This window comes from Falco punctatus, assembly GCF_963210335.1.
Source record: "Falco punctatus genome assembly, chromosome: 4".
Classification (NCBI taxonomy): Eukaryota; Metazoa; Chordata; class Aves; order Falconiformes; family Falconidae; genus Falco; species Falco punctatus.
This window is the reverse complement of record NC_137583.1, coordinates 24980921-24996515: the sequence shown is the minus strand read 5'-3', so window position 1 is coordinate 24996515 and position 15595 is coordinate 24980921. Positions and strand designations below refer to the sequence as shown.

At 42.1% G+C, this 15595-nt stretch overlaps 2 protein-coding genes and 1 long non-coding RNA gene across 4 annotated transcripts; 1 reads left to right on the top strand and 2 right to left on the bottom strand.

Moving 5' to 3' along the window:
- Nucleotides 1–213: 213 nt before the first annotated feature.
- TSR3 (TSR3 ribosome maturation factor) lies at nucleotides 214–4821 on the bottom strand. The gene is made up of 7 exons (XM_080387661.1): nucleotides 4685–4821; nucleotides 4404–4602; nucleotides 3454–3647; nucleotides 2505–2678; nucleotides 1008–1071; nucleotides 835–929; nucleotides 214–374 (listed from the first exon to the last, which is right to left on the bottom strand). The coding sequence occupies exons 1-7, from the start codon at nucleotides 4776–4778 to the stop codon at nucleotides 298–300; spliced, it is 897 nt and encodes a 298-aa protein (XP_080243787.1). The 5' UTR covers nucleotides 4779–4821; the 3' UTR covers nucleotides 214–297.
- Nucleotides 4765–14439, top strand: GNPTG (N-acetylglucosamine-1-phosphate transferase subunit gamma). Of its 2 annotated transcripts, XM_080387658.1 has the most exons (11): nucleotides 4815–4891; nucleotides 4971–5025; nucleotides 5411–5478; nucleotides 7529–7583; nucleotides 7684–7767; nucleotides 8839–8932; nucleotides 10475–10589; nucleotides 11168–11250; nucleotides 11525–11653; nucleotides 13005–13086; nucleotides 14125–14439. In XM_080387658.1, exons 1-11 carry the CDS (start codon nucleotides 4846–4848, stop codon nucleotides 14247–14249), a joined length of 936 nt encoding a protein of 311 aa, XP_080243784.1. In that variant the 5' UTR covers nucleotides 4815–4845; the 3' UTR covers nucleotides 14250–14439. The 2 variants fall into 2 exon arrangements, with proteins under 2 accessions (XP_080243785.1, XP_080243784.1); XM_080387659.1 differs by lacking the exons at nucleotides 5411–5478; nucleotides 7529–7583 and having other exon boundaries at nucleotides 4765–4891.
- LOC308063959 lies at nucleotides 14393–15574 on the bottom strand. Its single transcript, XR_013928140.1, has 2 exons — nucleotides 15168–15574; nucleotides 14393–15082 (listed from the first exon to the last, which is right to left on the bottom strand). It is a non-coding gene; the product is annotated as an uncharacterized lncRNA (long non-coding RNA).
- Nucleotides 15575–15595: the final 21 nt, after the last annotated feature.

Sequence of the window (15595 nt, the reverse complement as noted above, 5' to 3'; positions counted from 1 at the left end):
TCACGTGTTGTCTGGCCCTTAAATATTTATCTCCCACTTGGCAGAGTGCCACTACAAGTAAGGAGCATTGCTGAACCTGTTACCTTGAAATTTTATGGTACAGTTCTGAATATACAGTGCTAAAACAGTGTATATTGCTTAGGGCTATCTATCAGAGTAAATAAAAAATAGCAAGTGAAGTTACTGAAAAGACATACTGAGATGATACAACAATTCCAGGAATAATTTTTTACTTTTCAGCTTAGATAGATAGTTTACCCTAAACCAGATGAAGTAGTTGAAATACACATGGCAGGTTCAAGGCTGCAAAAAGTCAGAGGCACCTTCTGTGGCAGGGGCACTGAACAGGGCAGTAACTTGGTCAGGTTTCTCATCTGAAATACAACCCAGAAGTTAGAAGGGTTAGTTAATATAGTATTAGGTAAAAATAATCCCTGTAAAACACTTTCCAGACATTGAATAGAATACAGGGCTTTTTTTTTTTTTTTACCTTGTAACTAAGCTTCAGGCTCTTTACATAGTAATTAGCATTTCATGAACTAAAAATTGAATAACCTAAAGCCTTCATGTGTATAAACAGGCCCATAAATCCACATACAGCCCAAGGTTCACCCAAAGGAAGGCATTTGCTAAGTTACAGGTGAACAAGCCACTTCACTTAACCATTTATAAACAAAGTTTTTATACAAGATGTTGCAACTTTTGGGGATTTTTTTTTTGGGGGGGGAGGTGTTTATTTATGTGGTTTGGTTTGGGTTTAGATTTTGTTGTTGGGGTTTTTTCCACTTTCAAGTAGTTCATTTATTAGTGGTTGTTGCAGAAATGTTACAGTACCATGATCTTCTGGACTGCTCTCATCACTGCTTTCAGTGGCATCATCTGAAGTGCTCACGCTGTCTTCCTCAGATTCTTCATTACCTTGTGCTAGTCTGGAAACATTTTTCAGCATTATAAAAGCAAAGCAACTTAAAATAAAAAAAATCGGTATTTAGATTAAATTCCATTACCCTGGGGAACTGATTGGTCTGTTCAGATTAGAAAATTCTTTTCCTGAGTCAACATCAAATGGATCTAGAAAAAGGAGGAAAAACACACACGTTGATAAAGAAGGCTTATTTTGACGGTCTGTCTTCATTTTCATTGTAAGAGAAGATAATGACAGGGAGGGGAAGGCATAGGAAGTCTGGTTCAGCTTTCTGATAAGTTTATCATAGCTGTTTTGTTCAAAAGCAAGCGAGGTGAGAAACAACTGCCAAGTCCTGCCCTCATTCTAGTCTTTTCACTCTTCCCCATGCTTTTTGCGTCCTGTTTCTGCTGCCCACCCCTCCCTAAGGTTCAGTAGCTCTTTGGGGGTAGTGAGAGTGTACATGGAGGTTCTGGAATCTTTTGGTAAGAAAACATGGGTTTTCTCAGAATGGCTTATTTCTAAAAGGGCTATGTAGTTAGTTTGCATCTATGGAGAAGTGAAGTATAGCTGTCCAGGTTTAGCTCTTGCTGAGTAAGGGCAGGGCTAGATTTACCTTGGCTTATAGAGCTGGGGAGAACTGTTGCCTCGGAAAAGTCAAATAAGGCATGATAGCTTTGGTATTACTGTCCATCCAGAAAATACAGGGTCATGGGTGGAAGCGTGCTTTACTTGGTATAATAGTGTTGCCCCTTAAGAACTGTCTTCAAATTAGTGTAACACTAGTTGTGCTTCCACCACACAACAGGGTGATTCCATTCAGCCTAGCACGTCATGGCAAAGAGATCAAAGTTCAGAGAAACTAAAAGCTGTCTACCATCTCCTTGCAGTGTGATCCCCTGGCCTATTTTTGTGGGACTTAACCACTGTGAAAGGAAAACATTAATTAGGAGCATCTCTCTTCATATATTTTGATAATCTCATTTGGCTTGTTTTGTACTGTTTTGAATAAGACCAAGCACTCACCTGTGAATACAACCTGAAATAATGGGGTATCAAGAAGTTACTAGAAGAATTTGGGAATAAACTGTTGTACTTATTAAAGGCCATTAATTATCTTTACAGGTCTGACTTTAAACATCTTGATTAGGTACTATATAAACATGTCCATTAAAGGTCTTACTTAGGTTTACGTATAACTAACTTGCTGTCAGATGTATCCCTGTATTTCTCTTATAGTCCACCTAAATTACTAGTCTTTTTACTTGTATCTGCTTTTAACATCTGTAGGTAAAATGAAGAAGAATCATGTTTTCTTTTTACTCCGATATCCTTAATTTAATCAGGGTAGCTGCTCCACAGCTCAGCTGTGAATACACAACTATATGCATTAAATTGCTTTAGTTGTTTTCATCTTTCGAAGTTGAAAAAAATAGGCAAATTTGCTTATAAAAAGAATACACAGTGTAAAGACAGAATAACACATATCAACAAAACTCTTATCTCTACCTTGCCAATAGTTTCATGAGATTAACAGAAAAGATTGTAAGGAAACTAGTTAGGAAGAGGATGTATGTGGTGTGTCTCTGGGTTTTCTTACCTATTTCTTCGTCTTTTGTTTCTTGGACACTGGCTAAAAAATCCTGTTCAACTCTCAGCACTTCTTCCTCGCAATGACAGGCTGCATATTTTTCCAAGAGATTTTTGTTTAAGTCAATAAATGCCATACCCCATTTAAATTTCCTTAGAAGAACGGTGGCTAGGTCTGGGAATCCTAAAACAGAAAATAAATCATCAGGTGTTTTTTTCAGTACGAGATTTCACTCAGTTTAAAGATTTCTAAGTTCAGTACATATCTACGTATTGCTACAATAGAGAGATGTTTGCCAGTATTTTTCAGTGTTCGGGGATTCAGATTCTTCAAAAATCTTTTCAAATTTCAGTTTAATGTGAAATACCTACCTGAATCTAAGAAAAGGCCTTTTAGTGAGCGTTATATAAAAATGTTTTGTACAGGTAATGAATGATTCAAGCTCTAGCTCCCACAGTCCTTCAGTAAGAGAGCAGCTGTACATATGCTATTTTCAGAAGACAAGATTTGTCTGCGGTACATTACAGCATGTCTCCAGCTGTCAAGAAAGTTCTGTGATGAGCCTGAAACACACCGCAAGGTTCTGTTCTTAACCAGAACCCACCCCATTAACAGGCAGCTGTTACCTCCCATTAAGACAAAGGGGCCCAGGGATTCATGCTCTGTCTTCTCTAGGTTTTTTTAACAGTTTTTCTAACATTAAGTGCCATCCTGACTAAACCAGAATCATCAGTTTATGTGTCCTGTTTAGTAGCTGACATGAACACCCCACAGATACCTTGATGCTGCCAGACAGAAGTGCTTGGAAGGAAGCTAGACAACGTGATTCCCAACTCAACAAAGTGATGGCCAGTGGGACAGCATTACAGTTCGTTTTATCGCAGATCATCTCATCTGATCTATTAAGGATGTAAGAATTGCTGGCAACACATTTCACATCAGACACATTACAGCCTACCAACAATATAAAAAGCTGCAGCAAAAGCTTCCACGCAGGACAGCTTGCATGGCCGGCCATAGTTCACAGGATTTGCAGCCAACAAGTAAGGCAGCAGCCGTAGGTAACTTCCTCTCATTTTATTAAAGGGAGTTTCTTCTAATTTGGCCCATGAGCAATCTATGACTGCAATTCCACTCTGAGCCACGACATGCCTGGAAAAAGAAACATTGCTTTATTTGAAAAAAAATCTTATCATTGTATTGGTAAAGTGAGAATTACAATTGGCACTTTATACTGGCAACAAATTCACATATAACCCCCCTCCCCTTTGTCAATCAAAAAATCTTTCATAGAGGTGCAACGTGAAAGAATAACATCCTTTTCCTGTGGACATGCATATGGCAAAAAAAGTTTATCCATACATTTCAAACTGAAAGTGAAAAAATCTAGGTATAAAAATGTGACAACAGGGTGGTTAATAGAAACATTCACATTCTTAAAAGTACACCAAAATCTGGATTTATGTTCTCCGCTAGCTTCTGAAGACTAATCTTTTCTCTGAGTAAATACACCTTTATAAAAATTCTGCTGGCACGTTTGAAGGAAATTCTCAGCATTTCGTACAAGTAAGTTTTCTAGGTCACGCATTGTGTTGCCTAGCCTCAGAACTTGCACATGGAATCATAAAAGATGCAGTAGCTGTTGGGCCGTGACCCTGATTAACCTACAAACCACACAGATTTCGCATCGGCAGCTACAGGCGCTTTTTCCACCTGGTACCAGTTTGTGTACAAACGATAACCTGGTTTAATAGGAGGGCTGTGCTTCTCATGTTCATGCATCGGTGTAATGTAACAGGAAGGTCAAGTTTATGCCGTAGCGCATGAATCGCAGCACAAAACATTCTCCCTAAGGCACCGTGGCGGCAGCGAGCGAGCCCAGCGCCCTGCGCCCCGCCGGCGGTTTACCTGTCAGCCGGGGAGACGCACTGGGCGGCCAGGGGGCTGAGGACGAGGCCCGGGAACCGCTGGCGGAGCCGCAGGGTGCGGAGCAGCCCTTTCCGCGCCAGCCTCCTCCCGGTGCATTTCCTGGGGTCGCAGTGCCCGAGCTCCCACATGGCAAGAGGGCACGGGAGCTCCGCCGCCGCGGCCTGGCCCTCCACGCAGGCTGCAAACGGCAGGCGCGGGTTAGCGCCCCGCGGCCGCCCGCCCGTCCCCGGCCCCCCGCCCGTCCCGCAGCGCGCTCCCACCTCTCAGCGCGGCCTCCGCTTCCGCCGCGAAGGTGCGGAGGCCGCCGCCGCTCCGCCTGCCCCGCCGGGAGACCCCGCGCCGGCCGCGCTCCATAGCTCAGTGTCGGGGCGGAGCGGCCGCTCCGTGGCCCCGCGCCCTTCCGCTACCGGCGGAAGAGGCGATGGCGGCCGCCCGGCTGCTGCTGGCGGCGCTGGGCGCGGCGCTGGGTGAGCGCGGGGGCGGGCGGGGGGCAGCGGTGGGGCCGGACCGCCCGCCCGCCGCCGCCAACGGCTCTCTGCCCGGCAGGTCCCTTCGCCTCGGCGGGGAAGATGAAGATCGTGGAGGAGCCGAACACGTTCGGGTACGTGGCCACCTGCCGGCCTTGTCCCGCCAACCCCGGGTCCCTGTGCTGCTCCCGGCCCCGCAGCCGCTCCCGGTCCTGGCCCGAGCCCCGCTGCCGGCCCGCGCTCCCGGTCCCAGCTCCCCGCTCCCGGCCCGCGCTCCCCGCTCCCCGGTCCCGGCCCCCGCTCCCGGCCCGCGCTCCCCGCTCCCGGCCCGCGCTCCCCGCTCCCGGTCCCCGCTCACCCGCTCCCGGCCCCCGCTCCCCGGTCCCGCTCCCCGGTCCCGGCCCCCGCTTCCCGCTCCCGGCCCCCGCTTCTGCTCCCTGTTCCCCGTTTGCGCGGGGCGCTCCGGAGCGGGGGCGCACGCGTGACTCGGCCCTGGCCGTGCCCCTCCCCCCTCGCAAGGCTGAACAACCCGTTCCTGCCCCAGCCCAGCCGGCTGCAGCCGAAGGTGGCCCCGTCCGCCCTGTCAGGTACGTGCCAGCGTCACCCGCTGCCCCCGATTCCGGCCTTTAGTGAAGGCCCCTTGCAGAGCAGCCTGCCTGCACTTCATGCGGGCAAAGACGAATGTCACCTGTCATTTTATGAGCGTCATGGAAAATAAGCATGGGCAAATATGTTTTATTGTGCTTCTGAAATGTTAAAACCTAGATTAACCTCTGCGGAGTTCGTGCCCCAGTGCTGTTCAGATTGCTGCTGCGCTGGTACCCACACCTCCTGCGCTGCACATGCTGAGCCAGCCGCAGATCCTTCTGATCCTTAGTAAAAACTTCTTTCTTCTTGAAACAATCCTGACATCCTTGCAATTGTCATATAAAAGCCATCCCGTCATCTGATAGTACTTGGTACTCACAAACTGTTTTTAAAAAAAGTCCTGAGTGGTCTTGGAACAGGTCATGGGAGCTCAGTTTGACACACAAAGCCTGGGTGCTGCAATGTCAGTCCAGCCCTTTAACAAAATAAACAGGAATCTAAAATATTTTAGATCATGTATAGAGAGAGTAGATAAAATAATGAAAGCAAACTAAAAGAAAAATAAATGACAGCAAAGAGTAAGCAAAAGGAAATAACTCTTGTCTCTCAGCAAGCCTTAGGCACAGACTTAAACCCTGTTTAGGTTCAGCAAATGCATTTTGGTGTGGTGACATTGAATGTGGTCATGCTTAATGTGTTCTGTCATGTTTTGTAAATATTTATTTAGATGTATGTATGTGCATATATACATATGTATTTATAAATTCAAATCAAGTGTGGAAATTCTGCATGTGAAAAGTGAGATAGTTAGAAATGTGGTTAGTAAGAGTTATAATGCTGAATGGAAAGATGCCAAAAATAGCAGGAAAAAAGTTAGGACAGTATGCTGGAAAGCCTTCTTTCCTGCATGTGGGAGCTTATGTGTAGCCAAAAATTGTGTCTATGGAACTGGAATCTAGGAGGTGGAATGCTGTCTTGCACAATTATTTCTTTAGTGCAGAAACCTGACTTGTTCTTCTCTTCTACAAGACAGTTGGGGTAATAGTTCCTATAATGTCTCTTCCAGATCACGTGCCCAAGTGATGGAGGCAAGAGTTCAATGCATTCCTCAGGGACATCCCGATTTGCTTTTCTTCCTCTGCGGGGAGAGCATCCTAATCACTAAGGCACAGACTGCAAGCAGTAGAAGGGGCAAACCCTTTGGCCCAGCCTATGATAATCTCTAGACTGAAATGCAAGATCATACAGTCATACAAATGACATGGGAAGGAACCTGCTGGTGTCCCAGCGATTAGGGCATTCCAGAGGGCATGACTCCGGTGGTCTCATCTTCTACTTTGTAGGATTCCTTGTCTAGATCTTTGGAAGAAGTACATAGGCAGTCCTAATAGTGGGGAATTAGAATCCAGGGTGGGGTCTTATTTTAGTTGCTTTGTAATCTCTTTTCTTCTTTCCTCACAAGTACTGCACTCCATGCAAAGTTACCTTAAGCAAGGGACACTGAAATACCCCTGTAGCACGTGGCTCAGAACTTCTGGCCCTTTTTTGAATGACAAGTCACCTGTCTTAGATTCCTTCTACAGCAAGGTTGGAATGGTTCATTCTACAAAAGTAGAATTGTAACTGCTGACCCGTCTGATGGTACAAGGTTTATCTTGTTGAATACTAACTGGATCAGACTGTGAAGTCTAACTGTGAAAAGGAGTATCTAGTTCAGGAATCTCAGTGGAACTTAAATACACAGCACTGTTGACATTCTGAGCTTTACTAGTATAAACTTGAGGAGTCTGGATGACTTTGGGGACAGACAGCTTCCAAACAAGAGTCCTAGTGATTTCAATGTTAGATTTTGGCGAGATTTGCACTGTTGATTCCTCTTATGCATCTGGCCTCCTCCTATTTGTTTGTATACAGGTTTCTTATTTATGTTGTAGAAAGAGGCTTATCTATTTCACTGAGTATTGAAGATGAAAAATGTTAAAGATGCAGAGTCGCTTAAATTTAATTAAAAAATTATTCTTCCTTGATATCATTTTGTGGTGTTTTTAGGCCCTGCACATCTCTTTAGGCTTGCTGGCAAGTGTTTCAGTTTTGTGGAATCTACGTGAGTAATGGATTTGAAAATTTGATTCTATATATTTATTAGCAATTAACTATTTTTTTGTTTCAGTCTGAAACACTTCTTTTTTTCTTTTTATTTCAAGGTACAAGTATGAGTTTTGTCCTTTCCATAATGTCACTCAGCATGAGCAGACTTTTCGATGGAATGCCTATAGTGGGATTTTGGGGTGAGGCTTTTAGACCTTTTAAATTTTACCTGTGTTGTTAGCAGACTTTTATAGATTGTCAAAAAGGAAGCGGTTTTAAAATTATTTTTCTTTTATTTGTCAGCTTAGTTCATTGTATTTCCCAAGACATTATGCATAAAAATACCACGTCTTGAAAAATTCAGATTTTTTTGTTGATAAATACTGAACTCCTGGTTTAGCTGGAGGCTGATACATAACCAGCGCCAACTGCAGGTGTGATATGCCCATGCGAGAAATTCAGTAATGTCTAACTACAGCTTATACTAACCAAAATTTCATGTCTGTTCACTATTTTCACTTTGAGTTGAATATAACCTTACAAAATGAAATGAGTGCTTTACGCCTAGTGGTTGTGTTAAACTTATTAAATAAAAGGTAGTAAAAGACTCGGTGTAGACCCTAAGAAGTATCCCAAAGTATTCAAAGACACCAGAGTATCCAAATCATAAGACCTAAAGTAAATGTAATTATATTATAAACCAGAGAACTGCTTTAAAATTACTGCCTTTCCAACTGTTTTGTATATAGATGTCTCTTTTTCCCCCCCTGCCTATGCACAATAATTCATTAATAATCTCATTAATGAGATAATGAGAGGAAAAGGTACATCAAGACGCTGAGATTGTCGTTGGCTTTAGGACTAGCAGAAGTAGAGACTAGTTTTTGTGGGTGCTCTCACCAGCACTAAAAATCCTGCAGAGTTCCACAGGGTACTTGGCATCATGGAATTAATGGTGGGATTGATCTATAAGCTGTTATCTTACTGGATTTAAACATGGATTTGTAAGTGCAGAAGGTTTGCAAACTGAAAGCTGATCCAAAACTGTGCTCTCAAAGTAATGTTGATGCGCCTGCCCTATACAGCAGCCTGGATTACATACTACGCTGTTTATAAGGTCTTGGCTGTAAGAAATGGGAATACTAAGACAATGAAAGTGAAGTATATACAATTAAATTGAACATGATATAAGGGTATTCCTGTTTTTCTTCCTGAGTGTTCACCTTTTTCTTTCCACTTACTTAAAATAAAATGGTGTCCTATTTTTTCAGAATCTGGCATGAATGGGAAATTGAGAACAACACATTTGTTGGAATGTGGATGCGGGAAGGAGACTCATGTGAAACTAAGAGCAGACAGACAAAGGTACAATAACCTAGATGATGCTAATTCAGACAGCATGACTCTCTACACACACTCGTGACACTCTACAGACTGAAACATTCCTACCTTGAAGAAGTCATAATTCAAGATATGATATAAAGATGAATTTCTGTAGGAGCTAGGTGAATGAATAGAAGAGGGAAGCTAAAATCAGGATAACGTTTTGAAGATGTTTACTTATGTGTATTCTCACTAGTTACTTTTAACTTTTTTTTTTCTTTGATAGAGTATTCTTTTCTGGTATTGTCACTACTGTGGAAACATAGAGTGCTTTGTAGTTTGTGTCAGGAAAAATAAAGAAACAGAGCTATTTGTTGAATTCAAGATGCCAGCCTGTTGTGCTAGGAACGTCCAGGGAGAAGAATTAGCCAGTTAACAGCAGCATGCTGAGGAGTTAGGTAAGGTGTTAAAACAAGAGCAGAGGCCATGCAAAGAGAATCGGGAAGGAATTGAATATATGGGAGTGACAGAGGAACCAACTCAAAGAGAAGCAGATTCTGGTGTGAGTACGTTTTAAAGCAGAAGTAAAAATTCTTGCTTTGTGGAGTGGTTAAAATGTTTCTTTTCACGTTCTAACAGTCTCTGTGCCAAGTTACTATTTATCTATAAGGGTAAGGAAGGGTGTCTGAGACTTGCCCAATGTGTGGCACATGATTTGCACACATCCTTTATCCTTCTATTCATTAATGTTTTTCCATCTCCCATTTCAGTGTGTGATACAGTTTTACGAGTATAATGTATTAAACTTCACATTCGCTGGTGACATAGATTGCTATAGAGAAGAAGAGTTAAAGATACCGTATAGTTCACAACAGGCCTCTTTTCGTGTAGAAGATGCTTAGCTATTACAATGATGAGTGACAATACAATACTTTAGAGAGAGAGATATATATAGTTGGAGTAATAACTAATATGAAGATGGGATAAGGGACAGAATTTCTTGGCCAAGGTGAAAATACTGTAATGGAGGTGCCTTGTTAACATCTTTATCTCCCATAGGGGCTGCAGAAAGAATTAATAGTCTTGTATGACCTTTGATACTGTGATCCATATCTTTCACTGGCATTTAGTTTTGAACAGACAGAAAATACTGGTGCTCGAAGTTGAGAGATGAAAGCAAATTTCTGCAGGCTAGATGTCTATTGTTCTCTTTATTTAGCACAATGGTCAGAACTAAAACTTAATTGTGCTTGTGTCAGATGAGGTTCTAAATAAAGGGTGTCCTATTCACCCTCCTTTTTACTCTTATTCTTGCTGGAAATACAGTGCTTTGGACTCCAAGGAGCAATGGTGGGTGAGGGGATCATTTCCCATTAAGGGAAGCAGTTTTCACATTTGACAAAATAATTTGCAGATGTGCTTGCTATGATTCTTTTTCTGTGGATAGCAGCACTGGAAACTTTGACATGACAGTATGTACAGAGGTGCATCTGCTAGCATTGAAAGATGGCAAATTGATCTGTCGATGCTGGTCCTGTTTCACATGGAGATGTTTTGCTCATCTTTGTTTTTACTCATGTTTAGGTTCACCTTGTTTGCGGAAAGAGCAATAAATTGGCTTATGTGTCTGAGCCAAGTACTTGTGTTTACTCTCTGACATTTGAGACTCCTCTTGTGTGCCATCCTCACTCTCTTTTAGGTAAGATTAAGAAAATTATTTGTGTGGAGCAGCTGGCATGTTATGCCAACCTAAGAGTTATTTTTTAGGTTCTTTGAGGCTGTAACTTCATATAAATGAGTATTAAATGTAGCATAATATGAAGTGTATTTTAAATCCCAATTATATGATTGGGATATATGAGATATAGGTATTTCTCAAATAAATTGTCATTGCTAGTATAGATCCTGTGACTGATTTGGTTGTTGGTTGTTTTTTTTTTTAACTTGGACTGGTCATAGGAATCAGCCCTGTACTATCTGCTCAATTACTTACATTACGAAAAGGGCAAGCTTAGTTAGAATGACATTCAACAAAGAAATACGAGGCCTTCTAGCTGGAAATAAGAGAAAAAATTTTGGTCAGTGGCATTATCCAGAGACTTTAAATATGTGAAGCAGAATTTAAGCTTAGCCCCAGCTCTTGGCAGCAGTAGAGACAATGTACTGTACAGAAAATACAGAGTTCTTAAGACAAACATGCTCGCATGCTACTAAAGGAACACGTAACTAATGCAGGACAGCTGCTGATTTTTACATGGTTTGAGTTCCATTTTTCAGTTTATCCAACTCTGACTGAAGCACTGCAAAGGAAGTGGGATGAAGCAGAGCAGCTTCTGTATGATGAACTAGTAACTGACCAGGTTTGTTACTTTTTTCCCACCTCTTTTTGGTAAAGAACAATTACTGTCAAATAGCCAAACCTGGCTTCTGCAGTTTCTCTTTTTGGAGTGGATGTGTTTATTCTGCAGCTGGCAAATAGTATTTTTTTATGCTTTGTAACTACTATATCAACTGGTAATTGTAATGTTTTCTACAGTGAAGCTTGAGAAGTTGGAATGGCCAGTGCAAAGTACAGGTGGAGATGAGGGTCAGGTGCACTGACTATTATTGTCTTCTGGAAACTTTCTTTTTTAGGGATACAAAAAAATACTGAAAGAGATTTTTGAGGAAGCAGGACTTCTAAAAGCAACAGAAGAAAAGGAAGTTGAGAAACACAGTAAGAAAACAAGTCTGGAATTTGAAACAGTGGAGAAGTGCAGTAAGGTATAGAGCCTAGTATTTACAATATGGAATTAAATTGCCATCTTTGTACTGTATGACAGTATCAGTGTGATAGCATTATATAAATACTCTTTGGATTCAGCTGAAATCTGTTCATGGGATTATGTTTTCTGATTTCAGTATGTAACAGTCTGCATACAGAGCGATTTGATATCTTTAACTCTTAAGTCAAAACCAAACCAGCACAACTGATTGCCCCCAGTAATGGGGGTTGTGTAGGAATTAGTTTAGGTGCTTGGGTTATGAACACCCTGTAAGTACTCTTGCTAGGGAATATCAGTCTGGCAGTATGAAAGAATTACTAATGAAGATAAATGTGTAACCAGCCTTGGGAATGTTGACACTCCTCTCGGTGGGTAATTACCCAGACTTGTGTCAGAAAGCACCAGCTGTTCCATGAGCAAAGGCAGAATGATCTATGCTGTGTCCATTTCTGAATGACTTTCATGTGTGTGAACAGTACTTCTGTTTCAACAGAATTGAAATGAGGAAGATAGAGGTAGAAGGTGTGCTCAGCCTGAAAGACAGCAAGCTGAACATCAAAAAAAGAGGAAAAAAAAAAAAAAAAAAAAAAGGAAGGGAATTAATTCATCGTAATGCAGAAAAGAAACTGCTGTCATTTTATTTGAAAACATAGCAAATGCAAAACATCGTGTAGTAATTCCTGAATATAACCAGATAAACTGTGGTTAACCTGAGTATAGTTATATAAAGATCACCATTTTGATGTTCTAATAGGAGCTGGAATATTCACCTATTTCTTTTACAGTATAGTTAACAATACAGTATTTATTATTTTTTTTCTGGCTTCATCATAGCTTAATTGACATGAAGTTGGCCATTGTGATAACCACAGAATCTTAAGTTAATCTTTAGCTCTTTCTTGATTCGTGTGAAAACCAAAACACAATAAAAAATCGGGGCTTCTTCAAGATTTCATGTGTGGTTTGGGTCTCTTAGTAGGTCAAGAGCTGAAGAGGGGACGAGTTTCCAGACTGTAGCATTACGATACAAAATAAAATAAGGCTGGTCCTGTAGCAAACTAATGAAAACAATTTTCTGCTATGATAAAATGCTAGTTAGAGGATAGATCAAAAATTATTACAGAAAGCACCTGAAGGCTTGGAAAAAGCTGGCTCCTGTTTTGGCAACATAGAAATCTATCTTTTTATACAATTTGCACCTTGTTCTTGGAATAAGCAGTTTCTTTTTAAGATTTTTTTAAGTCAAAAGCTGTAACAGCAGTGGTCAGTCCCATTGTTTTTTATAAACCCCCATTTTATGGTTGCATTTGGAGACTGGGAGACCATTTAAAAATTATTTTCTTTCTTAGGAATACAAGCTACTTTCTAAAGAAATAAAAAAACTTAAAGATTTATTAAATCAGCACGGTATTGCATACAAAGGAAATTCTGGTGAGTTTTTTTGGTATCGTTCTTTTTCTTTATTGCCTATTCAGAATGTGAATACCCAAATACTGTTTTCAGTTACAGCAAGGATTAAATGACCTGTCATATATGGAGGTAAAATTCAGTAGACATATTTTTTATAAGTACTTAAGGTCTTGATTCCAGCTCAAGAGGACTTGTTTTGTCCCCAGGAAATCTGTTTGAGCTTTATTGGGAAGTTTTGTCTGCTGTTTTAAGTGAAGTTTGTCTGCGGTATTTAAGGTGCCAAAGGAAGTTGGTGTTACAGCATTTGTAGCACATAAGCATGTTTTAAGTAACTCCACTTTCTGCATAGTCAACCACAAGCCCTGACTTCCTCAAGAACACTTGAAATGGTCTCTGTGTTTGTTTGAATTGGTTTTATCTTTCTTAGTCACTTTTTTTTCCTCTCTGATTCTGTTAGGTAAGCACCATATCATATGCAGTTTTTAGAAGGAAAGACTGTTTGGTGCTGTATCTGGATTGATTCCAGACAAATTGTTCTTGCTTTTGTTGTTGGGTTGGGCTTTTTTGTCCCATCCATCCCTACCCCCCTTCCAGCCCATCATGCCCATTATTACATGAGCTGTTTGTCTAAGGGGGATTTAATTTCCCTGAATATATATATTTACACTTTTCATGTTCAGAATTGGCACCTCAAGAGAACAGTGAAACTTAGAACTAATTAAATTAACTTAAAATTAGTGACATATTTATTTTTATCTTTTTTGTTTTGAGAAACTAACTGTTTTTTAAAATTGTCTTCTCTGGGGAAAACTCATCATATTAGCATTTTTGTAAAACATTGTATCTGCATGTTTCAACTATTAACTATGTAATTTGCACAGTATTTCTGCCTGTTTGGTAGTTCATTTTAATTATTGCAGATTAGAACTGTATAATCAAAACCAGAATTCACAGCTTACCGTAGATGACCTATTTCAAAACTATTTAGTGAATTCTGTGACAAAGATGTTATGGTGTTTAAAAGCGGAAATAACTGATGTCTTAAACTAAATATTACAGCTGAAAATACCAGTGTTGAACATGGAAGTCACAAGCTGGCAACTGCAGTGACAACTGTTCTTAATGGCTCAAAGGATGACGAGCACCTGCATGGTGATACAGGAGTTTGGAATGACACAGTATGAAGAAAGTTGAGCAGTAAACAGCAAGTTCATACGGAATGTCAAGCAAGTTGAGTGTGTTTATGGTGTCACCAAGATGATTTACCTTCTGCAAATATGCTTGAGTTTCTGCCCCAAAGCCAAGGGAAGGTGACAGTGTTGAGGGTGTTATAAACGATAACAATTAAAACAATTTTATTTTGGGTTCAATCAATTTAGGTTGAGAAACAATAAGCAAAAACAGCGCTGGGTGCGCGGAGAACTCAATTAGTTCCACCACACGCACACCTGAGTCCTAAAAGCATCGTCTTTTATGCCCGGATCTTGACCAATCCCTTCCCGCCGATGTTTGTCCTGCCCTTTCCCCACCGGGCCGTTGCGGTACGCCTTCTCCTCCTACTGGCTCTCCTTTGGCGCGCTTTTCCAAATCTCAAGGTCCTTATCTCCTTCGGAGGGCCTTCCCTGGCGTGGTTTCGCTTTCCTTATCTCCCTTGGCGTGCTCTTCCAGGCAGCGATTGCCTCAGGGGAAGGGGGAGCCATCACATTGTCTCAAAGGAGAACCACACGTGCCCACTCGCCACGACTGCGATACAGGTCCCAGATTTACACAGGGTACAACAATTACACTTACCACAGTACATTCTGTTTTTGACATGAATTACGACTGCGTTTACCACAAGGGCTCGCCATTACTGAGAGCAGCTGGCTGGTTTCTGACGACATATGTAAACCTTCTTTGCCAAGGCTGGCGTTGGGCACTGGTTTACAGATCCTGTGTCTCCGGTCCCAGATGTGTTACTTACTTTGATCGAGCATGGTAGCAGGTGATAAAAATACAAAATAGTTCAGGACCAACGCTGTAGGAAGTTGTATGAAACGTGGTAAGTACGATATTCAGAACATATTGCTTTGCCTGTAGGCTAAAATGTTTTCTGTGCAGACCTGAGCAGAAAAAGGAATGTTTTCGGCCACCACGGTGCATAACACAGGGCTCCACCTGTGTCAGAGGCTGCTGTCATCTCTGGGGAGCAGAAGTTGTGCTGGGCCTGTTGAAAGGTGCTGTGGAAACACCGGACTGAACAGACGCGGTACGGGAATGCACGGCAATGCCTGTGTGTAGTACGGAATAAAATGGACCCTGTCAGCACAGGCTGCGGAGAGGTGACTGCCGGGGTTGGCGGAGGCCGAGCGCCGCTCCCGTCGTTCTGCCTCCTCCCGTGGCAGGCTCGTGCGGACCCCGAGCGCCTCGGCTGCCCACCCCCCGTCCCGGGCAGGCCCCCCCGCCCCCGTCCCCACCACCCACGCCGGCCCGGGCCATTCCCCCCCCCCCCAGCCCCGCGCCGGCCCAGGGAGGCCGCACCCCTTCCCCC